Here is a 27,753-nt window from a genome sequence, read left to right as displayed (position 1 = left end):
AACAGCCATCAACAGGAGTGGGACCCCAGGTCACTGGAGCCCATGCATCCATGGGACCAGGAACTGGAGCAAATAAGGGTCTGGGTTGTTATGCAGCTGGAGTGGGGCTGCATGCAGGAGGGACTGTTCTTGGCTGCCAGTAACTGCAGAGGCTGGAGTGAGCAAAACCAAGTGCCAGACAGGGGGGTAGGACAGAGGCCTGTGTGTCCACAGCGGCAGCAATTACAGCGAGTGTTATTGCTGAAGAGCCAGCCAAGCCAACCTCCATGGACAGGTGAAGTGGCCAGGTGTGTGTGCATCTTCAAGGGGCTGACCAGGGGATGAGCTGGCTGTTGGAGTGACCCAGTGAGTCTGGCTGGCTGCCAGGGACACCGTGGGATGTGGGAATCTCTATGGGCAACACTGCTGGTGAATGTGTGTTTTCCATTTCTTTTTTTGCGTGTTTTCAGTTATTAAGATACATACCTGCTTTACTGAAGTTAGGATACTGGTGCCATCTGGTGGTGTTAATAAATTGCCAGGAATGAAAAAAAACAACTCTATTGAGATGCGAGAAATTGCTGGCAGGATACTAAAAGAATGTAATTATGCTGTTGTATTAAGTCATAAAAGGCTGTACATGCACTCACAACTTGGCTTGCTAGACCAAATTTAATCTTTAATCTATTTCTTTCTGCTCAACAGAAAGGTTTGTTTCTAGCAGTTTCTTTTATTAAGCAGTGCTTTGCAAACACAACATAAAAGAGTTTTGTGGGAGTGAACAATATTTTAAAACTCAGTCTGAAAGACAGATTACTTCTCGTATTGCATTTTCCTAAACCCAGGGCAATGTTCTCATTGCTAATGTGTTTGAAGTCACTGTTTTCTTTTCTAAGTGGCTGGTGATCTGACAAGTTGTCAAGAGCAGTCACAGCACTTGAGCAATCCTTTAAAGAAAATATTAGTACTCAATTCTGTTAGTGTGCACAGTAGCAAGTGTGGATCAGGATCAGTAGAACGATCTACTTGCCCAGTCTCCATCAACCATAAAAATGAACTGAATTTGCCTGTCTTTAGCTTTTTTAGTGCATCACTGTCCTGCTGTAACCAGAGTATGAAGAATATGGTGATGATTTAGGACCAACTGGTTTAGGTTTTTTTTCCTCACAAATTGAATGCCGGTTTCTTCTTCCAGATTAATCGAAGTGTAGCCTTGTCCTCTTCAAGTAGCAGTGAGGGGAGACAATTCCTTTTGGAAGACTATTGCTTGAATTTTTGCTGGGATGTGTTCTTGGAACAGGGATAAACCTCTGAGTTGGTTTCTTCAGAAGCAGTGTCACTGACTGCTCTGATCTCCACATTTTGCTGCAAAAATGCCTTATGGAGTTTATTCTACTGTCTGTGTGCGAGGCTTTCCATCCTCAATGAAGATTTTTTTTTTGTGGGTTCCAACAAAAGAGCATCCTGTGCAACTCTGCACTGCTTTCAGTTAATAGAAATTTATTTCTTTGAATGCAGTCAAAGAAATTCACAGTGGAATTGCTAAGAGATTTTTACTTGTTCTGAAGTTCTTGTCTAGTGCTGTCATTAGTATCTTGTTGTGTCTTTGTATTTATAATTCCGTTAGCAGTATAACAGCAAAATCAGTAACTACGGGATATACCTTTGATTTTTTGGAGCAGGAAGATGAAACTGGTAGTACTCTTTACCTGTTTCTGTAACGTCTGAACGTTCCCTGTATTGAATCAATAAGAAAAATTTCTTCTTCTGTCAAACTTACCTATTCATGTGAGATTGTGTCACCTTTAGCCAGGGGAGGAAGGTGTTCTTTTTAACTATTTTTTTAAAAATATAATTTTATTCTGCAAAATGTCTAGAGATTCTGGAAACACAAATTATTTTTTGAAAGTATTTTTTGAAGATTAAAGTACAAAGAGCAGATTACTTGCAAATACAGCTTGAAAACTAAGAATACTGCTCATCTGCCTGTGGATTTTCAATCCAAAATATTTTCTTTTCTTGCAGACTAATCACTGTCTAGTCCATAAGTTGTGCTTCAAAGTTTCTGCTTATTTATTTAGTTATTTTCCCTGTCATTTGTGAAGATAAGTAATTTCTTTTCATTTTGCAATCACATGGTGACAGGATTCCTTAGTTTTTTGAGTGATTTTTTCTTGTCTAAGTGTGTTCTTTCATAGGAGACTATATCTCTTTTCTCCCTTTTTTTTCCCCTGAGGATCTAATTTTGACAGTCTTTTTCCCATTTTTTTGCTCACAAGTGCCTCTGCCCCACTGTTACCTTAAATTAATATAGATACCTAAATACTTTTAGGTGAATTTAGTGAGCTAAGTATTTCTTTGTGGCAGCTGTATTTTGAGGAATTTTGGATGTTAACTTTCAGACTATTTTTCTGTCTTTTCAGGTCTCTGGATGGCAGACTCTGAAAAGAAATGCTGTTTTAAGAGGTATGCCTCATGTAGGCCAAAATATTCCAGACTAGTGTCTATATAAATGATAAGGCCATACTTTTGAGGAGTCCCTCTGCTGGTCCTCTCTGTAATCTTGCATGAATAATAGTTTTCAGCGCTGAAATCTGTCTGAAAGGTGAAAGCTTGTACAGAGATATGCAGGGTTGTCTTAGTGGTGACACAATTTTAGTAGAGAGACCTGGAATACGTTACTTTTTGCTTGATAATCTTGATAACTGCCTTAGTGGATGAAGTGGATGAAGCATGAACAAAATGAGTTGACTTTCTGACGTGTGCATATCCCTCCCAGCCTCTCCTGACTCTGTGTGTGGATTTTTTTGTTCGCTTGTTTTTTAATTGAGAATATAGTCCACATGCTTTTGTAGTTGTCTTCACCCACTTCCCTTCTGTGTAATATAAGACTCAGCAGACAGTAATAAGCTGACACCATGCCAGCAGTTTGGTTTAAAATAGTGTCAGCTGGAACCAATATGAAGAAATGCTAATATTTTTGCAAATTATGATTTTTTTTCATACTAGCTGAATGTTTGGAACATTTTCTGTTGTTTTTTGGGATTTCATGTTCCAGCACTTAAGGAAACTACCTCTTCTCTCTCCATTGTTGGTATATTGCTTCTGAGTAATTTGTTGCTTGGCAGCTGTTAAGAAAACAATCTCTTCAAAATGGAATTCTTCTTCCAGGTCTACCATCCGTTTCAGTGTTCCTAAGTGGCAGATCTTAGAAAAGGCTCCCCTTTTAATTTATTTATTTTACACAGGACCTCTTAATTCTTTTTTAGACACTTAAGAAGGGTTCTAGCTTCTCTAAAGAGCAGTACAGTGCTGATTCATTTTTTTCTGACTCAAAACAGTTCCCAGGATGAAATGCTAACAACTTGGGTTAAAAGTGGCTCTTCAACTATTGACTGAGATTTTGGTGTTACTGGGTTTTGTACAGTATTTACAAACTCCTAAAGAAAGAGGTGCTAAGAGTCAGGGAAGACTTTATTATTGCTCTTTTCAAGACAGCCTGTGGATGGAAATCAGGATGATGGTGCTACCCTGTTCCTGGAGGTGCACTCTTGTAGGATGAGAGGCATTGTACCAAGTTGCAATGCAGGACATTTCTATGAGACAGTAGGAGCATTCGTGCCAATGAGGGTGGTCAGACCCTGGAACAGGTTGCCCAGAGAGGCTGTGGAGTTTCCTTTCTTGAAGGTTTTTTGAGTGGAGTGGGAGTATGTCCACAGTAACTCAATTTATGTGGTCTTGCTTTAAGTACAAGGCTGAATTAGAGCAGCTTGGAGAGGTTACTCCATTACATCCATGGCATCATCCTGTGAATTTATGTAACCTGCTGATGGGATGCTTTTTTTGCACTTTACATTTTCTGGAAAAACAGTTGAGGCTCAGGTTTCTATGTTTTGTTGTGTTGTGGTGTGTCTTTTTTGGGGTGGGCTTTTTTTTTTGGTTGGTTGGGCATTTTTAAGCAGCATTTGTTGAGTTGAGAAATGTTTTGTGATTATAGAATTGAGGAACAACTTCTTCCTATTCCACAACCTGTTTTGAGGGAGAAGGATTGTGCTTTGGCTCAAATGTTCACTTGTTGGCTACGTATAGAGTAAGACTCTTAAGTTTTTTTTATCAAATGTCACTGTTCAGTCAGTGATTTTAAAGTCTCAAAGTTATCTGCAGTTCTTACAAGTTGGAGATTGCTTGCTGTTGTAGGTTACTATTTGAGCAGGTAAATCTGTTCAGAACTCATGGGATTCTGTGTCATACAGATTTTCCTTTCCTGACTTTGACTCTCTAAAAACTAAATCAAGGTCTGACATTTCTGTTGTCCACTAACAGCCATGGAGGTTTAATGGCAGGTTCAAATAGTCTGTTCTAGAGGCTTGCTATTCATGCTAAATTCTGCACAGCCTAGTGAGTTCATAAAGTCTCTGTTAAAAAGGAAGTCTCAATTTGGGGATGCATTTTTGTTTTGGTTTTGTAAAAAATTTTTGGGGAAGAAGACATCAGCCTAGCTCGTGCTTTGGAAAAGTAAACTTGCCATCTCCTCCTCTTATTCCTTCAAGCTAATGTGTGTGTGACTTTAACATGAGCCTGATTCTGCGAGTTTTCTTTTTAAAGCAACCAATTTTAGATGTTGAGGTCGTACTGACTTCATTGATCTGATGTCTCTGATTATGACTGGGCAACAGTTGAGATAGTCAAAATAGTACAAGTTCAGCTTATATATGACATGGATAGGCTGAGGTAGTGTGATAGTGTAGTAAGTTTATAGGTTCATACAATAATTCAGGTTGGAAAAGACATCAGGAGATCATGTCTGGTAACAAGCAGCAGGACCTGAGGCATGAAGCCGTGTCAGGGGACATTCAGGTTAGATACTGGGGAAAGGTTCTTCACCCAGAGAGGGTGGTCGAGCACTGGAACAGGCTCCCCAGGGAAGTGGTTACGGCACCAAACCTGACAGAGTTCAAGAAGAATTTGGACAATGCTCTCAGACACATGGTGGGATTGTTGGGGATGTCCTGTGCAGGGCCAGGAGTTGGATTTGATGATCCTTGTGGGTCTCTTCCAGCTCAGGTTATTCTGTGTAATCCAGTTGGCTAAAGCAGAGTAAGCTGAGGTCAGACCAGGTGGCTCGAGGCCTTATCCATATGCCTGAACAGTTCATGCTCTTAAGCTACAAGGTTGCTTGGGAATGTGTGTTCAGAGGTGGACTTCTGGACTTTTATTGTTTTTCTGTTTGGGGTTAGATTACTTGTTTCGGAAGCTTATGCATTCATTTTTAGCCTTCTTTTCAGCATGTCACTACTTGAGAAATGGGAAGATGAGTTCTGTGGAGACCACCTGGAGTTCAGATTTGAAAAAAATCTCATTCCCGTTTTCAAAGGGAAAGTGTTTAAGGGAGATGGGTATTTGTCTAGAAAACAGAAAAGTAGGTTGGGTGGTTCTTAGTCAAATTTGATGTTTTGGATGTTGTGTAGTCTTGCTGTTTTGTTCTAATTTGTGTGAGATTACTGATATGGATTAATTGCATGTGCAGAAACTGTCAGTAGTCTAAGTAGAAGGATGTCACTTCATTCACAGTTGTTCAGAGGAATCCAGTACCTGGTAAACATGCTTTTCTTTCTTTCTTTATGTTATTACATGTTAATATAGTAAAAGTAGCTCCTTGAGAGTGCTACCTAAATAACAAAAACAGATGCTGAGACGTCTGAAGGATACTGAGATTTTTCTCGAGAGAGAGGTCTTCTCGTATTCCTGGGAGGCCAGCAGTTAAAAAAAAAGTAAGTAGGTTTTTAGTTGCTTGTTTGATAAACTCAGTATTTCAACTGACATTTTCAGGGTGATTGGACTGATGTAAAGTCTAAAAATATTTAATAAATATTTTTTTAATTCATTATTGTACTAATAATGTTGAAATAACATCTCTAAAACAGTTAAGATGGAGTTAAGATGACATAGAAATAGGACTTGACGTATCATTTATGATATACTTGTCAGCATTCATGTCTTGGAAATTTTTTGTGACTTCTGCTTGCTTCTAATCTCCAGATCTAATCCCTGTTTTTTTCCCCCTACAGCAGTGTCCTTTAGAGTGTATATGGTTACCTGAAATGAATGTTTGGTGTGGGATTTTTTTGGTGGGGCGATAAGAACTTGGCTGTCTTATATGATAAAAGTGGCATTTAACTTTTGTTTGGCAGTAGGTTGTAGGAACATGGGAATGTTGGGACTCCTTCCCAAGAGCAGATATGTGGTTCAAATAGAATATCTGGGCAGATAGTTGGTCTGGTCCAGACAGGAACATGAAAGACATCCTGTATTAGCCATCTACCCACATGGAGAGTTTCTTCTTAAGCATTGTGAATGGTAACTTAGCTTTGCATTTCATAGTATGACTGCGTATAATTTTCAAATGCAATAATAATGAGAAAAAAAATAGTTGGTGGTGAAGTTTGCAATTACATTCCATTTCCTCTGAAGTGATACAGAATGGGCAGGTGATAAATGTGGAATTACTTTGCATAATGTGGAATTACTTTATGGTTTCAATTTGTTGCTGTGATTAATGAATTTAATTTCTTATATGGCGCTGTAACTTTAGTCTTTCTATTCTTTCTTTATATATTTCATTAGTTCTGCTAAAACTTTTTTTGTGTTTCCCTCTAGAAAGCAACAAGTTTTCTGCAAAGTATGAGTATTTAATTATACTGTCTAACTGAACAGACATCTTGGTAATACACCAGTTTGTTGTGAGCTTATCTCTGCCTTTCTGTATACATACGAACTAGTCTGATTTGGGGGTTTTTAAGTTTTATTTTTTTTAATTTTTTAATTTTTAACAAGTCCTGTTGCAACAGGTAACTGTTTGGAAAAGCAAGTGAGACATTCTAATTGTCTTCTTTTTCTTAAGACTAAAGGGCGTGGGTCACAATTGCACAAGATGCAGGCTAAAACAAAGTCTGACACTGACAGTTTGCTTACAGACCTTAAAAAGTTGAATTGCTTGTTGGAGGTTCAAGCTGTGTTGAAGCTACCATGTTGGACCTCTGCATGAGCAGAGAAGAGATCCTTCTCATGTTTTAGCAGCTGCAACGCAGTAGCGTGGGACAGGCTTCTGGAGAAATCTCCTACTGTAGGTTTTATCATGTTTTGAAACTGTAGTGTCTTCTGCTCTGGAAAAACCTGTTCCCTTTGTGTTGCTTCTTCCAATAGTTCTCATTTTCAGTTCTTTAAACATATAAGGAGAGGGCTTTTCTGTCCTTTTTGAAAGGTGTATGACATTTTCATAAGGTTGATTTGACAGGCTTGCTCTAGGTGTTCTAGAAGACATTAATTTTTTCAGTACCAAAATGTACTGGAAAAATCCCATTCAGTTGATGAAATGTGTATTATCATTGCTAGCTTTTTTTCTTTTTCTAGCACAATGGGGTTTATTACTATTTTGTATTATTTTTATCTTCTTCATCGTGTGGTTCATTCACTGTTCTCATAATATCATACCCCATCTGAACTGGTTTTTATTTGTTGATGGTTCTTCTAGTGGCAGTGCTTGTGTCTACTGTAATGAGGAAAAACTGTCATGCTTTTTCTAGAAAATAAATAATTTCCCTGTTTCACATTTCACTGTAGTATCTTTGGCTCTTCTGCCTTAGTGTTTGGACTCAGTCTGTTGTGATCCTGAACATTTTCTTCTGAATTTGTGCCTACAGAAGTAACTAGAGTTGTATTAATTCAACCTTTTTAAGTATCCATGGAGGTTAATTTCTCATTTACTTGTCATGGATTGTGTTTTCTAATGTTGCTGACTTTTTGTTTAACTGGTGGTTTTAAGCCATCTCCAGAACTGTTTAAAAGAGTTGAAGGCTCTTCATCTGTGCCACAGAAAGGTACCTGCCTCATCCAGTAGCTTTTACCTGGTGACCTCATGCACTAACTTGCAAGGATTTAATATGTGTCTGGTTTTCAGATGGTTAGAAATAAATCTATAGAATACAATTTAGAGAAGTAATTCAGTTTCCAAGCATAAATCCTGACCTATTTTGTATACTGCAAAACCGTGCTGCTCTTTCATTCTTCTGTAATAACTAGTCACTAACTTAATAAATAAATCTCAAATACCGTAAAATATAAGTTTGATTTTTTTTTTCCCCATCACTTGTTCTTAGCCATGAGAACTGGAAGTCTTCCTAGTCTTTTTTGTATAGGACAATGCAGATTTGAACGTGTGGGTGTTGGATATGCTTTCCCATAGTTTAGAGTGGAATATAAGGTACTTTTCAGCAGATTGGTGTGGAAGTTTCCTTTTGATAGTTCTTTTTGCTTAGTACCACTTCACTGAACATAGAAAATGAAGATGACAAAGATCAAACAATCTTGTTACAATATTTCCATGTGAAATTTGGGGAACATGTGTTACCATTTGAATTCTGAAATGTTTTCCAAACTAAGCTAGATGAAAACCAGTATTTATGACTCAGGGACAGTAAAATCAGTTTAATGGAAAACAGTGTAATTTGGTGAATTCTGCAGTGTGGGAACCAGAGATAGTAGCTTGTAAGCAAGTTTAGCCTGGTCTGTTAATTAACTAGAATGCTGCCAACATTCTAGTAACAGTACAATGTTCAGCATATTTTAAAAAACATAGCTGTGTTTAAAAGATAAGAGTTTATTTATTAAGACATGGGCTTTATGTGGTTTTTTTCTCGATAAGCAATTGAAATTGCTGCAAAAAAAAGTTAAATGAGCTGTTTCATTTTTAATGTCTGATATTTCTTCCTTTTGAAGGTGATTATACCATCCCACGCTCAAAAGAAATGAAAACTGTCTAATTCCAGTTTCTTAGTACAATAAACTGCAGCTCTGCCAATGAAATTATTTTAATCTGCAATGTAACTTTTAATTTACTTGTGTTTAAATAAAGGAATTTCAAAAGGTTAACTTTTCAGATCCATTATTGAGAGACAGATTCAAAATTGTGGTCTAACCGTACTGACACAAGGCAAACACTTAAAAGTGTGGTTAAATATAATATGCCAAATCAGACCTAGTTATTTTGACTTTTCAGTTGTCAAAACACTTTTGATTCTGAAATTGCTTTGAGGATTTTCTCTCCCCATGTTTTTGTGAGTTTTTCACTATTACAAGACTGAACGTGATGACTTAAGTTACTTAAGAATAATAGGGTTTCACCTTAAATCCAGGTCCCTTGGTTGGTAAAGGAACTTATCAATAGCACCGTTTTCTATGCTGTTGAAATACTGACCTGCAAAATAGCGTGGGGTTTACATTGTTTCATTTCTGTGAAGTGACATGAAAGTTAGTGCTGTCATTGTGTGAGTGTGTGTGCACACGCACGTAAGTTACATAAGTGTAAAGTTGTATAAAAGCTTCAGGGTTAATGATAGCTGATTGTTTATTCTCAAGTAACTTTTGCCTTGTCACTACAACTGTGTTACTTTATGACGTGTCTTTTCTGCAGGCACCAAAGATGCTAACAAGAAAGATTAAGCTTTGGGACATTAATGCCCATATAACCTGTCGTCTGTGCAATGGATACCTGATTGATGCTACTACTGTAACAGAATGCTTACATACTTGTAAGTAGAAGTATAATTAAGTTAAAGTTGCCTTTTTTTTTTTTTAACTTGATATGCAACATGTTGTAGTGCTTTTGAGTTGAAATTTACAAAATCTATTGCGCATCATCCAGAATAGTTTGTACTTTGCTAGACACTGCTTTTCTTTAACAGATTATTTGCTTCTTTATCAAAGCAAATGAAGGGAACATTAAAGCTGTATTGCACAAACTTGAAGCCATACACAATTAGTGGTAATGTAAGCATTTACGAATGCAGTCTCTCTTCCTGCTAAAGGAATGTGGAATACCTACTTTTCTGTCACAGTTCACATAGCATGTGTTCTCTACCTGGAGCCTTCACAGTGTCTCTCACTCTCCTGTTCCTCTGCAGAAAGCAGCTGTAGTTTCTGGATAAAGAATAGTATTTTGTGTTGTACCCTAGAAATAAGCTTGTGTTCCAAAATACTGGGATAGTATAGGTGTTTGTTGTTAGGTTACTTTGTAAATTTCTGATTTCATGTCAGTGACGTATGGCCTAGAGGCTTGCAGAGCATCTCATGTTTTAAAATTACTCTGTCACAAAGCTGTTATGTTGTTGAATTGTCTGAATGACTTACAGTGCTAAATTTTCTTGGAAGGGAATTATTTGGTGACAGTGTCTTCATCATAAAATGAAAAGTTTCAGTAGACTTATTCTTCACCTAATATGTCTAAAAAAGGGGAAATACAGTGCTCATGATTGGTCAATGATTACGTTTTTTATTATATTCCATTTAGAAGCTCTGTTCATCAGCTTTAATGAGTTCGTTCTTGTCACATTTCGTGTTGGTTTGGGTGTCCTTATGGGGTCATAGGATCATAGAACGGTTCATTCTATGATTCCAAGAACCAAAGAAAGGTTCTTGAAACTAATTCCAATCTACTGGATCATGTTGCCTATCATCAAAGCCTATCTAACATGGCCTTGAATGCTTCCAGGGATGAGACATCCACAGCTTCTTTTGGCAACCTGTTCCAGTGCCTCACTACCCTGACAGTGAAAATGTCTTTCTAATATCTATCCTTCACTTTAGAGCCATTCCTACTTATCCTATCAGAACATGTCCGTGTAAAACATCCCTCTCCAGCTCTCTTGTAGCCCCCCTTTCAGGTGTTGGAAGGCTGCTTCCAGAGCCTTCTGTTCTCCAGGCTGAACAACCCCAACTCTCTCAGCTTGTCTTTTAGGAGAGGTGCTCCATCTCTGTGATCAACTTTATGGCCCTCCTCTGGACTTGCTCCAAGAGGTCCATATCCTTCCTTATGCTGGGAGCCCCAGAGCTGGATGCAGCAATCAGTGTGTTGTGTCCCTTCTGCATTTGTTTCACATCCTAATTTCCATAGTGCTGTTTTCTAGATTAAACTAGAAAACTAGTTTAGTTTAAAACTAGATTAGTTTTGCCAGAATTTCTTTATTGCTGCTATTAAGAAGACTACATACAAAACCAGTATTATAACAAGTTAACATGGCTGACACAGAGCTAGGGGGTCATTTTTCATTGTTCTTTAAAATAAACCAAAATGCTATAAATACCCCTCAGCTGACATCGTCTGCACCATTTCTTACATTTGCTTATGGAAGAAATTTGTAGATTGATCCACAGTGCTACACTGCTTGCTTCCAAAACCAGGGAATGCACCTTACTACCTTCTGCTGCTGCTTTTTGGGGTTTTTTTTGGCTTGTACCTCTCTTATTTTGAAAGTCGATGTTTTCTGAATAGTGTTTCACTGTGTGTCCTGTAGAATTACAGTTTTATGAGAAAAGCACACAACCCTGTCTGTGTAAAAAAACTTCATACATATTGGCACTGTTTGTGTTGTGCATGGTGATGCTAATAACATATGTTCCTGGAAAAGCAGCCTTCCAAAATCTATCATGAAATTTCCGTGCCTGTTGAGATAGTGAACTCTCTTCAGAGTTACACCACTCTGAGGTTTTCATTCTGTTCTACTCAGAACTGCACGGTTTTCTTTCCTTTTTCATTTTTCTCTAATGTTTTGACCTTTAGCCATTCAGAGTCTCTTCAGTAGTAAATGAAGTTCTTGAGTCCCTTGGAGAGACTCATTTGGAGGACCAAGGCCAGCCCTCTGGATGGACAGGGCCAAATTTCTTAAAACTGAATTTGGCCAATTCCTTATCCACTGAATAATTCATTCATTAAATTCCTGTCTCTCTGATTTAAAGAGAAGGATATTGTGGAGGACCTTGTCAAGGGTCACTGCAGAAGTCCAGATAGATGACATTTGTAGCTCTTCCCTTGTCCACTGATGCAGTAACTCCATCATAGAAGGCTGCCAGATTGGCCAGGCAGGACTTGCTGTTGGTGAAGCCGTGCTGGCTGTCCCAAAGCACTTCCCCTGCCCTCTCTGTACCTTAGCACTGCTTCTAGGAGGATTTGTCCTGTGATCTTCTCAGGCTCAGAGGTGAGGCTAACAGGCTGGTAGTTTCCCAGGTCGTCCTTCCTTTCTGCTACTTCCTAAAAATGGGTGCACTGTTTCCCTTTTCCGAGTCACCAGGGACTTCACCTGACTATCTCCATCATGACTGTCGCTGTGAGTGGCTTGGCAACTACATCAGCCAGCTCCCTCAAGACTCTGGGAGACATCTCATAAGGTCCCATAGATTTATCTGTATTCAGGCTCCTCAGGTGTTCACGAACCTGATCTTCCCTTACAGTGGAAGGGACTTTACTCCCCCATCCATGCAAGAGGTGTGGGAAGAGAGGTTGCCGGGGAAGAGTGAGACAAAACAGTTGAGTACCTCGGCCTTCTCCTCATCCATTGTTACTGATTTGCCAGTCATGTTTATCTGGGAACCACACATTCTTTGACCTTCTTTTTCTGACTGACGTACCTATGAAAGACCTTCTTACTCCTCATGTCCCTTGCCAAATTCATCTTCAGCTGTGATTTGGCCTTCCTGACCCCATTCGTGCACCAGCCAGCAACATCCCCATACTCTTTCCAGAATATCTGTCCCTGCTCCCACTGTCAGATTCTGCTTTCATCAACTTGGTAAGACTGAGGTTTGCCTTCGCTTTTGCGAACGGATCTACTGCTTTGGCACTCCACTGGAACAAGCTGCTCTGCAGCATCTGTGTGTAGTGTGCAAAGCTGTGAGGCTTTGTCAGACCTCTGCCAGCCGCAGTGCTGCCATCCCAGGTGTGTAAATACAAAACACAGTCCAAACTTAAAATGCTTCATTTGCTGTTACTTTTTTTTTTTCTTTTTTTTGGTATTAATAGGTGTTATTTAGTTGTGCTGTTATCTTGTTTGGGAGGTAGGTGGCACTGTAGCTACAGAAGTTCTTTCATTTTATGTGATAAGTGCATTAATATCAAGACTACATGAGCTGCTACTCTTCAAGAAAAAGCTATTCCTCTGGGATTTTTTCCCCTCTAACTTACGAGTTGTAACCTCAAGTGAGTCAGGTTATCATGTAGTAGTGTATTTTATGGGTACTGTTTTTGGGCAGGACAGAAGAGAGTGGAGTGTAGATAGTTCCCTGTGAAAGAGATACGAGTGATTGCATGTATACATATGGAAACAGTTCTGGAAGCATGCAGCTTTATAATGAATGACTACTTTGGCAGCTCCTTCCCAGGCATTTTACTAATACTGAAGGTCTGTGAATGTAATTTTTTTTTTTCTGGTGGAAGCTTAGCTGTAGTGTACTCTGTGAAAGTTAGGAGTAAAATAACACCTGGTTATCCATATTCTGAATGTTTTCTGTTCTCTTAGAAAAGTACTCAGCTTTGGAATATTTTTTTTGCATCGGGTTCATTGCCACCACACATGTTTGTTCCATATGTGACCTTGGTTGAAGCAAATATGCTTAGTATCTTAATGGTGTACAGTTCCTGTAATGTTGGTCATGCAAACTGAATGTTGAGCTGCTAGAAATTGCTCTAGTAAATTTTAAGGGTGGGATCTTACGTTATTGCATTTCTGTGACTTTAGAAAAACAAACTTTTATTATGCTACTTTTATTACTTTTTAATTGTGAATGTCTTTGTTATCAGTCTGTAGAAGCTGCCTAGTGAAATATTTGGAGGAAAACAACACTTGTCCAACCTGTAGAATTGTTATACATCAGAGCCACCCATTACAGTATATTGGGTAAGTATAAAAGCAGAAGGGCAAGTAGTTTCACTCTAAACTGGTTCATCCCCTTTAATACAGATTTTCCCAGATTTTTTTTCTTGCTTATCATCATATTAAACATTTAAAAAGAAGTTTGAAGGTGATTGAGGAGATACAGGATCAAACTTGCTATGAATTTGCAGCTCCTTAGCATGGCAGCTTCTTCTAGAGTTAAAAACAAGCAAAGTATACACTTCACTGTTTAATTTCTGTGTGATTTTAATAAGATTTAGTTGTTCCACATTTTGTATGCTTGGGTTGTAAAAGTTACATGTATGAAACGTTTGTAGAAATTACACTTTTACAAAATCCTCAATAATTATTCTTAGTTGAACAGTGCTTTTCAGTGTCTCACAGTAATGAGAGAAATAATTTTCATCACTGTCATTCAGTTAATCTTTCAAAGGTCTGTTTAGGTCATAGGAACAGGTAAGAATATCATAAAATCATCATAGAATGGGTCAGATTGGAAGGGGCCTTAGAAGTCATGTAGTTCCCTGCCATGGGCAGGTTACTCAAAGTTCCATCGAGCCTGGGCTGAACACTTCGAGGGGTGGGGCATCCACAGCTTCTCTCTGTAACCTATTCCAGTGGTTCACACTCTCATGGTGAAGAATTTCTATTTATTATCTAATCTACACCTGCCCTCTTTCAGTTTAAAACCATTCCCCCTTGTCCTGTTACTACGTGGCCTTGTAAAAAGTCCCTCTTCAGCTCTCTTGTAGGCTCCATTCAGGTACTCAAAAGCTGCTCTAAGTTCTCCCTGGAACCTTCTTTGTCCAGCTCTGTAATCTCCAGCTCTCTCAGCTTGTCTTCACAGGAGAGGAGGTCCATCCCTCTCATCATTTTCATGACCCTGCTCTGGACTCACTCCAACAGGCCCACGTCCTTTGTATTCCGAGGGCCCCACAGCTGAATGCAGAACCCCAACGCAGGGTCTCGTGAGAGCAGAGTAGAGGGGCAGAATCACCTCCTTCGACCTGCTGGCCAAATTTTTTTTGATACAGCCCAGGATGCAGTAGGCTTTGTGGGCTGGAAGCCCACACTGTTGGGTCAGGATGAGTTTCTCATCCACCAGCACCCCCAAGTCCTTGTCCTCAGGCCTGTTCTCAATCCATTCTCTGCCCAGCCTGTATTTGTGCTTGGGTTTGCCAGCACCCAGGTGCCACTTGACCTTGTTGAACTTCATGAGTTTCACATGGACCCACCTTCTAAGCCTGAATGGCATCCCTTCCCTCCAATGTTCTTGACCATTCCACTGCACTTGGTGTTTTTGGAAAACTTGCTAAGGGTGCACTCGATCCCACTGTCCATTTTGCTGACAAACAGCACCGGTGGCATTACTGACCCTGAGGAACACCACTTGTCACTGGTCTTCTCTTGGATTTTGAGACATTTATCACAGCTCTCTTGAGTGTGACCATCCAGGCAATTCCTTATCCACCAAGTGCTCCATCTGTCAAATCCATGTCTCTGCAGTGTAAAGACAAGGATGTCATTCAGGACAGTGTCAAATGTTTTGCACAAGTCCAGGAAGACGACGTCAGTCACTCTTTCCTCATCCACCACCTCTGTAACCCCATCATAGAAGGCCAAATTTGTCAGACATGATTTGCCCTTAGGGAAAGCCTTGTTGGCTGTTGCCAATCACCTCCTTATTTTCCATGTGTGTTTGCATAGTTTACAGGAGATCTGCTTCATGATCTTGCTGGACACTGAGCTGAGACTGACTGGCTGATAATTCCCCAGGTCTTACTTATTTCCCTTTTTATGAATTGAGTTGCATTTCCTCTTTTACTTTCAGTGGGAAACTTACTGGACTGCCACAACTTCTCAAATACAGTGGACAGTGGCTTAGCTACTTCCTCAGCAGTCCCCTGAGGACCCATCAGGTCCCCTGGACTTCTGATTCCATAGATGGTCTTGAACCTGGTCTTCTACAGTGGGTCATTCTTCATTCTCCCAGTCTCTGCCTTTGCCATCTGCACCTTGGGCAGTGTGGCTGGAGCACTTAATGATGAAGACTGGAGCAAAAAAAGTCATTGAGTAACTTTACCTTTCTCCGCATCCCAGGTAACCAGGTCTCCTACTTACTGCCAGAAAGAGCCCACATTTCTTGTTGCCCTTGATGTCTCTGGCCAGAATTAATTCTGTCACAGCTTTAGCTCTCCTAATGTTATCTGTGGCTGCTTGGACAGTTTCTCTGTACTCCTCCCAGGCTATTTGTCCTTACTTCTACCCTCTGCAGGCTTTCTTCGTATGTTTGTGTTTGTCCAGGGGTTCCTTGTTCATCCATGAAAATCTCCTGGCATTTTTTCCTGACTTCTTCTTGGTTGGGCTACATCACTCCTGAGCTTGGAGGAGATGATCCTTGAATATCAACCAGTGTTCTTGAGCCCCTCTTCCCTCCGGGGCCTTTTCTCATGGTACCCTACCAAGCAGATCCCTGAAGAGGCCAGAGTTGGCTCTTGTGAACCCCAGGGTAGTGAGCCTGCTGTGCACCCTCCTCACTCCCCTAAGGGTGTCAAACTCCAACATTTCATGGTCACTGCAGCCCACACTGGCCTTAGGCTTCATATTCCCCACCAGCCTCTCCGTGTTGGTGAGAACAAGGTCCGGGGTAACATCTCTCCTTGTTGGCTTCTTTATTGCTTGGAGAAGGAAGTTACCATCCGTGCATTCCAAGAACCTTCTACATTGTTTAAGGCAGCAGTATGGCAGCAAAAATATTAGACCAGGTCATTAATCTCTAGAATGGATGACCTTGTCCTTTGTTCTGTTTTGATCTCTAATACGAATTTAGTATTTTTCACCAGTTTCGTTCTTATTTTACCAAGTCTTTTTGTTAGTTTTTCTTTTCCTTGAGTACTTTCTTTTCATTTTACTGCAGTATAGTAACTCTTGCTGATGAAAATAGTTGTGACAGTATGTTTGCATTAGCTATTGCACATCAAGTTGTGTTTTATCTACCTTTATAAAGAGTTTGCATTTGTTAGTAGCATTTTTCCCATGTGCCTTTCTCAGTTCTGTAACAATTTCTGAAGCAATGCTTATAGCAAGGGAGTAGGGTTGCACCTTCACAGAAAACTATCAATGTTTTATACACACTTACATGGCTTAAGCTCATCCTCATTCAGGAGCCTCTGGAGTTGAAGAATAATGGTGTACACTGAGATACACTGATAATATTTTGTATGAGTGTATAATTAAAGGGACAAGTAGGTGAAAATAGGCAAAAATGAATAAATTACATGTAAGACAACATTTGTCTTCTGTAATACCACAAGAATATACCATTGCCTGTTTCCTGTGCAAAAAGGGACCAGGAAACAACATCAAATTGAGAATACCTACAAAGCAATTTGTTACTTGGTTGTTGAATATGCTTCAAGTCCTGCTTGAACTAGTTGTAAAATATTGCCCCTTCAAAACTGAAACAGGCTTTGTCCAGAATACTTTTGGATATATTTATGGAATCCTTTTAAATAAAGAATTGACAGGAGTTTCACAAGCTGTCTTAAAATGTAGCTCCTCTATTCATCTCCCTGTGTCTGGAAAATAGGTAAACCAAATGCATCTCCTTTTTCACATTTCTTAATGCTGTTAAATAGAATCATAAAGTTGGGTTGTAAGGGACCTTGAAGATCATATAGTTCATCTAGGTAAAAAAAAATGATCACCAAAGATCGTCTAGTTCATCTGGTTCCAACCCCCAAATTCTCACCTCTGATCTGTTAGTGATGTCTTATTTACTTATTTTTGTTGAAACATTTTTGGTGATGTGTCTGCAATCCGTACCTGGCGCTTGTGGCACTTAATAATCCCAACCTGTGCAAATGGGATTGCTACTGGTTGAAATGACATGAATTAAGAACTATTGGTATTTTGATTCTTCTTGTAGTGCTACTTAAAATAATTACTGGTTGTAAATGTGTTGATCTGCCATCATTTCTTTACTTGTTCATTGATCTCCACTACTTTGAAGTGCTCATGTCAGGGGACCAGAAGCCTGAGACTGCTCTCGTAAGCCTCTTCTGTTTAAGTCAGACTCAGAGTTTGATATTGCAAACTGTTTTGGGGTAATGACATTGCAGCAGCCAAGACAGACACTTGAAATGCTTCTGATAATAGTTACTAATTGGAGTTTAGGGTAAGTTATTAATTGGAATTTAGGGTAATACTTAATTTCTTTCAGACAGTGACTTATTTTAGACTAGAACAGAATTTTATCTAGATGAGCTGGGAATTAAAGTGTAGAATCTTAACTGGTCCCACTGCTTGAGTTTCAGTGGGATCATTATCTTTTTTTTCATTTGAGCGACACTACCTGTACAGGCTACTTAGCTACACAATGTTTCTCACAGTCACAATGCTGTCTTTTAAGAGCAAAGTAAAATTTAATTGTCGTGGTCTTTTTCTGTCAACTGTTCTCATGCATTTTAGAGAAGCCTAGTAGAGATGAGTCTATAAGGGTGAGAAATAGGCTGTCCTTGGTTATTTTGTAATAAAAATGAGTTTACCTCAAAGTTGTCTAAGAATTTTGAGATTATTAGTGACATATTTGTCTTGATGTTGGGGGTCATATCCCATGGGTTGATTTCCTCCACAGACTATTCTTTCTCAAACTTCCATTTGGTTTTTGTCTTAGACTGTACTTTTTCATAATTTATTTTATGTTACTGTCCTTTCTGGCTTGATAGAAGTCTTGATTTGAGAAGTGAAATTCGTCTTAGGTGAATTTACCCTAAACTTTTTAAAGAGAAATGTTTTGAGTCAAGAAGGTTGACTTGAGCTTTTGATTTTGTTTTTCTTCTTGCTAGTCATGACAGAACAATGCAAGATATTGTTTACAAACTTGTGCCAGGCCTCCAAGAAGGTAAGTTGTGGCATGGCCTTTTCTGGAGGCCAGTTTGCATTTTGCACATACTTCTTTAACATAAAGATAAAAGAAGGTTTCAAGTGATGAAAAATGGAGGACAACTGAAGAAAAATACAATGGAAAACTATATTCTTTCATCTGTGTAATTTTTAATGATTCATTTCATACCTATACTAGCAGCAATTCAGTGTGGGGGTGGTGGGAGGCAACATGGGATATTTCTTCCGAAAGCACTATTATGTAAAGTGGAATAGTTGTTTATCTTTTGAGTGTTGGCACACCATAACTGATTTGGTTTTGTTAAACTGTGTACTTAAACCTGCTGTGCAAGCTTTCTAGAATTCTCAGAGGTAAAAGGCAGAAAAGCTTTTAGTTTCTGCAATTCTGTGAGTCCTTATCAGGGAACTTTATTTTGTGTTTTCGTAATCCTCTTTGGCACTAGATGTGTTTTAACTAAAGAAGTACTTTATAGAAATGTGATCTTTTTGTCTTAATGTGTGTTAAAACTTTCATTTAGATAGAGGATTTTAATCAGTTTAAGCTGAAAAAACAGAACATTTTCAAACATCAGTAGGATTAAATAGATTATTTAAAATTATTTTTAGGATATTGGAAATCAGAACTATAAATAAAAATTCAAAACCAGTGGTTTGACTGAAATGTTGTGGGTGGATATTCAAAAGTAACTACAGTATTTTAAATACCATCTCATTCTAGTAGGAATGCTACAGTAGTAGCTATGCAAATGACTTGTGGTATTCTAACTCTGAAAAATAAGCTGAAGCGTGACTTGATACAGTAGCAGAGATAGAAGATAGTAAATAATAACAACACCAGTACTTGCTGGCGATCCTTTAGAGGGAAGGGATTTGGAATAACTTCATAAATATTGCATTAGAACTTTATTACAGGGATTAATATTTGCAATTTTAAACAGCGGAAATGAAAAAGCAAAGGGAGTTTTATCACAAACTGGGCATGGAAGTTCCAGGGGACATCAAAGGGGAGACATGTTCCACAAAACAGCACCTAGATTCTCATCGAAATGGTAAATGGTCCTTTATTTACTCTGTCTTTGTTGGGTGATGGCTAGTAGATTGATGAACAGACCTGTTGGAGGCGTGCCTAGTTAGTGTATTGCAGTCACAATTATTTCATAACAGTGAAGAATGCAGTGAGCATAGAATTGTTGCTTTGTCCCTTTTTTGTGCACAGTCTTTGTTTTCAGCTGGTCATGGCACATGGCTTGTGGCAGTCGGTCTCCACAGCAGTGCCTGCATGGGGACTGTGAAATTGCCTGGCTGCTGGGCTGCTCACTGTGGAACTGAAAGTTGTGCTCCACAGGTATTTCCCCTCTTTGATGTTGACAGGCTGTTGGCTGCTGGTTTTGCCTAAGCTGATAAGGGGAAAGGCAAAGTTTATTCCATATTGCAATCCTGAACTGGGCTGTTTTAATTGTATTAGCATTATAAACTGCTGCTGAGTATTTCTGGGTCTTATATATGAAAATTATATATATATATTTGTAAAAAACATGTATGTCTGGGTTTTTTTATCTAAGGTGAAACTAAAGCAGATGAAAATTTAAATAAAGAAACTTCAGAGGAAAAACAGGAGGAAGATAATGACTACCACCGAAGTGACGAACAGGTGAGCTTATAGGACTCTAGTTTTATCTTGTGTTTTAGCTGTAGTGCTTTGATAAGCTAACTTTGGTAATCTAACAGAGAAGAAAATAACTGTTTCAGACTGCTTTTTCTGTTCTCTGATACAATAAGGTGCAGTTTGTCCAATGCTTTTTTGTAAGCCTGAGGTTTTTTACCTTTGGGTTTTGGAAGGAACAAAGAATACATTAAAGACATTTGCATTAAGATTTGATAGTTCTGACTGTTTGAGTTTCCAAAGTATTTATTAGCTTTCATAACAAATCCAGGTAATTTGCCTCACCTTCTGAAGGAGTGTATCTCAGTGTTACTGTGATACGTTGAGCTGAATGTGTATCTGTAATTATGAATTAAACATTTTGCAGTGTTAAAGAACACATTCAGCACCGGTAGCTCCGTGTGCAGCTGCAGTGGGAGCTGAAGGTTGAGCTCTGGGTGGGAGCCCGAGGCAACAGGCCAGGAACTGTTGACCCTTTGCTTAACAAAGGGTCGAGCAAAGGGACCTGTGACCCAACCAGGTGACCAGACACTGAGACACAGCAGGAGCCAATGACCCCCAGACTTAGGTGTGCTTAGACTGTGAGGGTATAAAAGCCCAGGGGTTGCTTTGTTAGGGGTCCCTCCTTGGAGGCACTAACTCCAGTTGTTCTTTTGTTATTTAGTTACTGCACCCACCAAGATTAAATTATTTTAAGGACTGGGACATCTGAGACTCTGCTATGGGAAACCTGGGGTTGGGCTGGTAAGGAAACCTGGCCTGAATGTGTCAGTGTGGGGTGTGTAGCTGCAAAGGGTCTTCCGTCCCAGCTCAGGTCATGCAAGTATGACTGCCAGAGTGGGTCTTGGATGGTTGGACAGGGAGGTTTCCTTGGCAACACTTTTAGTAACTTACTATTTATTTATCTTGTTTTCAATCTCTAATACTGAGTCAGTGTTAACCCTATACCTTAAAAATAGTATAAAAGCTCGGAAACCCACTGTTAAGTTTTGGAGACAAAGCATGTCTGAAGGTGAAAACTCCTTTTGGAATAAACAAGGCATCCTTTTCATGTTGTCCTGCGATGTGTGTTCAGAGTAACTCTAGCTTAGGTTAATTTTCTTTTCAACTGCCACGTAAGGGAACTTTCAAAGGGATTGTACCTGTCACTAGATCCATTTAGTGCATAAAGTATATAATCACAAAGAGGTTAGACTAATTAATGAATAACTGGATGGGAAAGCACATGAGAATTTCTAAATATTATCCCTCCCTCCTGGGGGGGGCAATATTTAGAACTTGAAAATTTTTTAATAGTATTTGTATCTATTCTTTTTAAAGTTTAAATTCTCATTTAAGCGTGTTAAAATTCTACTTTAAACCGAATTTAGCAGTTGCATTAAAAGTAAGATGTTAGAAGTAATTATTAAAATTGTCAATGGTTATTTTTACCGTTTATGTTGCTCTAACTTTTAACATATGCTCCTCTTGCACTACTGACAACCTATGAATTTGGGATGAAGCAGCCTTGTTCCAACATCAGAAATTCTTTCTTCAACTTTTTTTGTCTACTGCTTATCACTCAGCTTACAAGATGTTAGAAAATGTTGTTGTTTTTTTTTTTTTTTTAAAGGCATTTCAGTTTAAGGACTACTGGTACTGTGCTTCTTGACTTTATTGTGTTAATAAAAACTGCATGTGGAATACATTATGGGGATTGCAGAAAATTATTCCAGCCAGCTCCTGATTGTTTGCTTTTTCCTGAAGGTAAGCATCTGCTTGGAGTGCAATAGCAGCAAATTGCGTGGATTGAAACGAAAATGGATTCGTTGCTCAGCACAAGCAACAGTTTTGCATCTAAAGAAGTTCATTGCCAAAAAACTCAACCTTTCTTCTTTTAACGAGGTAATATGTTAATTTTTAAAAATAAATCTACATATATGAAAGCTTTTAAGGGGTGGGTTTGTTGCTTTGCAAATTAATGTCTTTTAGTCTGATTTTATTTTCAGAAAATAGAAGCATACACTGCTTCTCGAATTATTTTATATAGCCATTTTCTTGTTCTTTCTTGGGTCTGTACAGGACTTGCCACTTAGTTTGCACATCTTTTCATGTCCATCTATAAATAGTTGAGCTAAAAGGCTTGGTTATGTGCTTCCACATGTGTTGAAATGGACTCTGGTAAAATGCTTTGTAGTTAGGTATAACCCCCACCCTTTTGGAGAGTTCACACTTTGTGCAGGGGTCAGGCAGTGAAAAAAAAACCACTTTAATGCTACTGAAGCCCAGCTTAAGAGAAAGCACCACAAAGACTTTGTTCCTTTCTGTGCTCCAATGAAGCTCAACTGAAGTTGCTGCCTGCCACAACCAGAGTGTTACCAGACACCTACTTTTCCCTGCCTTTGCAGGGGATACTTGAAACCATCAGAAGAATTTATGGTGAAAGGTGCAGAAAGGCAATCCTTTGCTCTTCTAGATCAGATTCAAAAATTAACAGTGGCAAACTATGAAACCAGCCTCTGTTTACCACTTTACTAGGCCTTGGTCACAGTCTCTGGACGTCTCAGTTGACTCTCAGCTTGACATCTCTGAATTCCATATTATTACACTGAATCACTGAAGACTTTTCATTCAAATCAACTCATGTGCTATCCAGTCCAATGTGTCAACATCTTTCTGCTCAGACTTGTCAACAGTGAATTTGCATCTCTGTAACTTTTCCTTCCTTCCTAGCTTCTGTTCACTTCAAACCAACACTGATTGGAATATACCCCCAAGCACTGCCAGTCTTCCTGAAACACAGCAGTGTATCCTGTCTTATCCTCAACTGGCTTGGAAATGGTTGTCTCCTGGCTGTAGCCCAGCAGCTGCATAGCTACAATGATTGCTCAAAGGGGAATGTTTTGGGTTTTTTTTTTTTGATATGGGTAGTTAAGCCCTCCAATGCACTTTGCCAGTCTGTGATTTAACAATCTACTTGGTTTTTACTGAAGGAAAAGCTTTCAGGAATACTGTTTATTCCTTTGCTATCCCTTCCTACCTTCTTAAGAGTACATAAATCATAGTGTAATTACTGTACTGGTAACAAGCAACAGGTAGATAAGTAGAAGGATTTAAGCTTGTTTGCTTGCTTTAGGCTATTGTAGGTTTGAGTTACTGCCAGGTAAGTGGACTGCATGCACATTCAGGCCTTTCTGAGCTGTGTGGTAAAGTGTTGTGATATAAGCCACCTTGGTGGAATTTTCTGTTTTCATGCATGTTCCCTGTTTTTAGTTCATGATGCCGCCTGACTGGCAAAATACCAGAAAAGGTAAAAAAATTTTCATAGTATGGTTAATAACAGTGGTCTTTGAGATTTCTGTCTCCTTGCTCATTTTACTGGACCTTTTTAAAAGCATGTAAAGCTTTCAGGAAAGGGCGTTAGTATTGCTTGGGAAGGTAAATCAAGCAGTTAAGTCCAGATCACACAGTAATTCCTAGGTAGGCACAGATATGGTCTTTCAGCACTTTATGTTGAGAGCAGATGTTATCTTTTCTTTCCTGGTATTGTTTTTGTCTCCTGAGCAAATGCAAGATGAAAAGGTACAGTATATTCAAATAAAAAAGTATTGTCAAACATTTGTAGTATTATCTGAAATATGTTGTTTCATGTACCAGGTCCCTGTGAATTAACTGTCGCCTTTGTTTTGTCAGCTGGACATATTATGCAATGAAGAGATTCTTGGCAAAGACCACACGCTCAAGTTTGTAGTTGTTACTAGATGGAGATTTAAGGTATGACACAGTGGTTCCAAGTAAATAATGAACTGGCCAAATAAAATGTTTATAAAATAGGTATGATTTGGGACTGTACTGCAGTAACTACAAACTCGATAAAAAGATACATTTATAAATACCTGATACAGCATCCTGAAGCACCCAAGTATTAATTTGTTTCCAAGAAAATGAAGGAAAGGAGAATTAAGTATTAATTGCAAGGAAAAAGGGAGCACTACATCAGATATCAAATTATCAAGTCTGGCAAAGGAAGTGTAAGCTACAAGAAAGTATTATTTTTAACCATTTCAGGTAAAACAGGTTTTAGTCCACATAGGTGGGGGAGTTGATGCAGAAAAGGCAGAAGTTTTCAACACAGTGCTCTTCTGTACCTCAAGAAGGGAATTTAACTTTAAAAGAAGAAATGGTAATAACAATGTTTATCTATCCTAGTTAAGGAGACTTCAAGAAGCACTTAGGAGGCATAAACAGGCATAGTTAAAATATTTTAGTGCATCTTTGACTTGCTCACTGTGGTTTCTTTAAAAAACTTCCTTGAAATGGAATAGTAAACTTGGGAATTCACTCTGAATATTACTTATCACATTAATAATGGGAGCTCAAATGAAGTGGTAAGGATGAATAGCAAAATGGAGCACTTAGGAGGCAAGTCAACTCTGAAGAGAGTCAGTGTATGTATACATGGGGATATTTGAACAAGAAGTTAGGATTTGTAATGGACAAGCAACACATTCTGAGTGTACAGTGTACACTGAGGTAAAACCACTTGATGGCTTTAGGTGCATATCTATAAGAGGTGCAGGTGGGAATAGAGAAGCATTTTTCTGTCTTGGAGTAGAAAAACAATTGACTTGCATAAAAGTCACAGGATAAAGTCAGTGATCAGTGGTAAAAATGCAGAAATGTTGCAAGTGGAATCCTACTGGAATCCGTTTCGTACGATGTTTCTGAATGACCTGGAAATGGATTCGAGTATTTCAGTAACAGTGCACTGGCAGCATTGTGGTCATTTAGGTCAGTGAACACAAGTTGGTGATAAAGTATTGGATGAAGCCTTTACAATTCGGAGTGACGTGATTAACACCTGAAGCTGAATGTAGGTGTAAATAAAAGGATACAAAGCAAAGGTTAGGATGTGGGAGCTAGGGGGAGAACCACACAGGAGCATCAAATCGATGTGCATCTGTACAGTCTGCTCTTCACCTTTATCAGAGAGATCTGTAAAATTGTGAGTCATATGGAGAAGGGAGAACTATAAACTGCCTTCTCAAGTGAAAGACGTTAGGGATGTAAAATGACACTGAGAGGTGGGAGGTCCAGCGAAAACAAACAGAAGTAATTGTTTTCATGAGACACAGAAATCCATGGTGCAGGATGTCATGGTTGTTAGAAGTTTAGCTATTCATAAAAAAAAAAATCAGTGGACACTTTCACAGAATAGGAATCAAGCCAGAGCTGTGAAACCTGACGTACCACGTACTCTTATGCTGCTTCCTGGACATGTCCTTTACTGGGAATGAGTTTTCCAAGTAAAACAGATCTGCTCCTGAGACAAAGAGGAAATGATTCTTTATCTCTTGTTTGAGCCCCATAGATGAAGTTGCATCTTGTCTTTGTCTTTTTGACAAAGAATTTTTGTGAATTTTTGACAGATCAGATAGCTGTTCTGGTCTTTCATTGAAGATTTAGCTTATGAAATAGCAGATTGACCTACTGAGTAGATCAGTTCTGAGTTTGTTTCTTGACTAACCTGATATTTCTGTCTTGCAGAAAGCACCTCTACTGCTACATTATAGACCCAAAATGGACTTGCTGTAAGAGAACTTTATTGTCCTTCTGGACAGAGTTTTTTGCAGAGACTATCATCTGGCACCTTCTTAGTGCATCACTAATCACATCACACAAACCAGCCGAGTAATTTTGGAAGACGAGGGCTTTCATAGTGGACTGTCCTGAATATTTCTTCTATGGATGTGTAACCTAGACTCCTGGGCAGAAAATATTTATACTTTTTTTTTTTTGTACGGAAGAAAGAAGTCTCAACTCAACAAGACACTACCAGCATTAAGTTTACAGATACTGAAAACACTTCACAGTTCCATGTAGCTCAGCCTGATTTGTCTCTTACAGTTACACAGAAAAAAAGTTAGAATGTTGTGGGGTGATTTAAATATGTTGCTTTTGACACCAAGTTGCATTTAGTTACTTTTTGCATTCTGAATCTTTAAAAACTATATTTTTGCAAAGTGTTATTGTCTTATATAGTATGCCTGATTGCATTGGCTTTATTCAAGTTATTCTGTAGAGCATTGAACATACCTAATGATACAGTGACTGGTGATAATTTATTATGCTGCATTGAAAACTTCGGAAAATCTGGGAAACCAATAAATTTGTCATTTTTGCCCAGTTATTGCTTTCCCTCACCTTGTGTTTTAATAAAGTTTTGATACTTCTGTATACGTGTTAATTTGGTAAGAGTAGTAGAAATAATTTCAGTTGATTTCAATGTGCCCTGATATTTTGCTATGGCATAAATTGCACCACTTAATGACAAATACTCACAAGTGCTAGATTTGTGAATTTCTTAAAAAGCAAACATTTCTTTTGTAGTTGTGGCTTGCAGAAATCAGTTTTTAATTTAGAGAGAATTTGCTTTCACTAGCTATTGAAATAGTGGCTCTTGGACAACTTTGGGAGTATTGCAGACTTTTCATTTCACTGATTAAAAATTCCTTAGATATTATAAACAGCTTTATATTTCCTTTAGCTGTTTTCTGATGCAACTATAGCATTTTCCTTACTGCAATTCCTAGCTCACTTAGGGTAGGGTGGAGGGGGGAGTCAGACAAGATTATTTTAGCACCTTTTGGCCTTAACTGATAATTTTGCTTGCATCAGCCCTAATGGATGCAAGGTGATACACACACATGTATATATGGGTACATACATTTATATACACATATAACTATATATGTTCTAGAAAGCACCCTCAATGGCACTTAGCAGGGTTCACTGCACTTTTTGTAGGGCTTTTTGAAATAATTGGCTTTTTAAAAACAGTAGTTGAAAGTGATTTCTGCAAGCTGTACACAGTGTGGCATATATAGTATGATTGTGAGAATATTTGTCTGGCACAGGTGTCAAGTCACTGAAAGCAGTCTATGCCATATTATTGGCAGCTGGAAATAGTTAACCTAATTTTGGAAGAGTTTTCCAGTCAGCTGAAAATGCTAGTTGCTGTTCCTGTTGTTAAACCCTGTTATGTTTTGATAAATTGTCTATGGATAAGAAAGCAAGTTTGCCTGTAACTGTCCTGCTTCCTTTGGCTGTGCTCCTTCTCCTCTTCTGCTAGAAAGTGTTACTCATTAACTCAAAAGCTGATCCTGCGAGAGATTTATCCAAGCATTTTGAATCTTCTTCCTCTTCTTGAGTTTTCAAGGCACCACATTTGTCAGCACATGTCCCTCAGATTCCTTCTTTGGAGTCTTCAGTCCTTCTTTCCCAGCTCCACTGCTGCAGAAGGGATGCCCCAGCTTTGTTTGCCTTTAAGAGCAGAGTTCCTCGTTTTGATTATGGTCACAGATGTGAATGGGAAGGAAATCAAAAAGTATGTGAGCAGAGAATGAAAGGGAGCCTAATGAATTGTGGAGATGGAAAGGAGAGCCATGCAAGGGCCAAAGCACGCTGCTGTCCTTGGGGGTGAAAGTATAAGATAGCTGATTTGAA

At 38.8% G+C, this 27,753-nt stretch overlaps 1 protein-coding gene across 3 annotated transcripts; it reads left to right on the top strand.

Moving 5' to 3' along the window:
- The first annotated feature begins 2,402 nt into the window (after positions 1-2,402).
- Positions 2,403-26,770, top strand: PCGF3 (polycomb group ring finger 3). 3 transcript variants are annotated; one of them, XM_029965398.1, is made up of 10 exons: positions 2,403-2,445; positions 5,623-5,750; positions 9,449-9,566; positions 13,607-13,703; positions 18,548-18,603; positions 19,544-19,654; positions 20,168-20,256; positions 22,015-22,152; positions 23,941-24,021; positions 25,795-26,770. In XM_029965398.1, exons 3-10 carry the CDS (start codon positions 9,458-9,460, stop codon positions 25,840-25,842), a joined length of 729 nt encoding a protein of 242 aa, XP_029821258.1. In that variant the 5' UTR covers positions 2,403-2,445; positions 5,623-5,750; positions 9,449-9,457; the 3' UTR covers positions 25,843-26,770. The 3 variants fall into 3 exon arrangements, with proteins under 3 accessions (XP_029821258.1, XP_029821259.1, XP_029821260.1); XM_029965399.1 differs by lacking the exon at positions 5,623-5,750; XM_029965400.1 differs by lacking the exon at positions 22,015-22,152.
- Positions 26,771-27,753: the final 983 nt, after the last annotated feature.

The sequence above is a fragment of the Manacus vitellinus genome, unplaced genomic scaffold (assembly GCF_001715985.3).
Source record: "Manacus vitellinus isolate BGI_N305 unplaced genomic scaffold, ASM171598v3 scaffold_9_pilon, whole genome shotgun sequence".
Lineage (NCBI taxonomy): Eukaryota > Metazoa > Chordata > Aves > Passeriformes > Pipridae > Manacus > Manacus vitellinus.
Note: the sequence above shows the minus strand (reverse complement) of the source record. Positions and strands in the feature narration are given on the sequence as shown.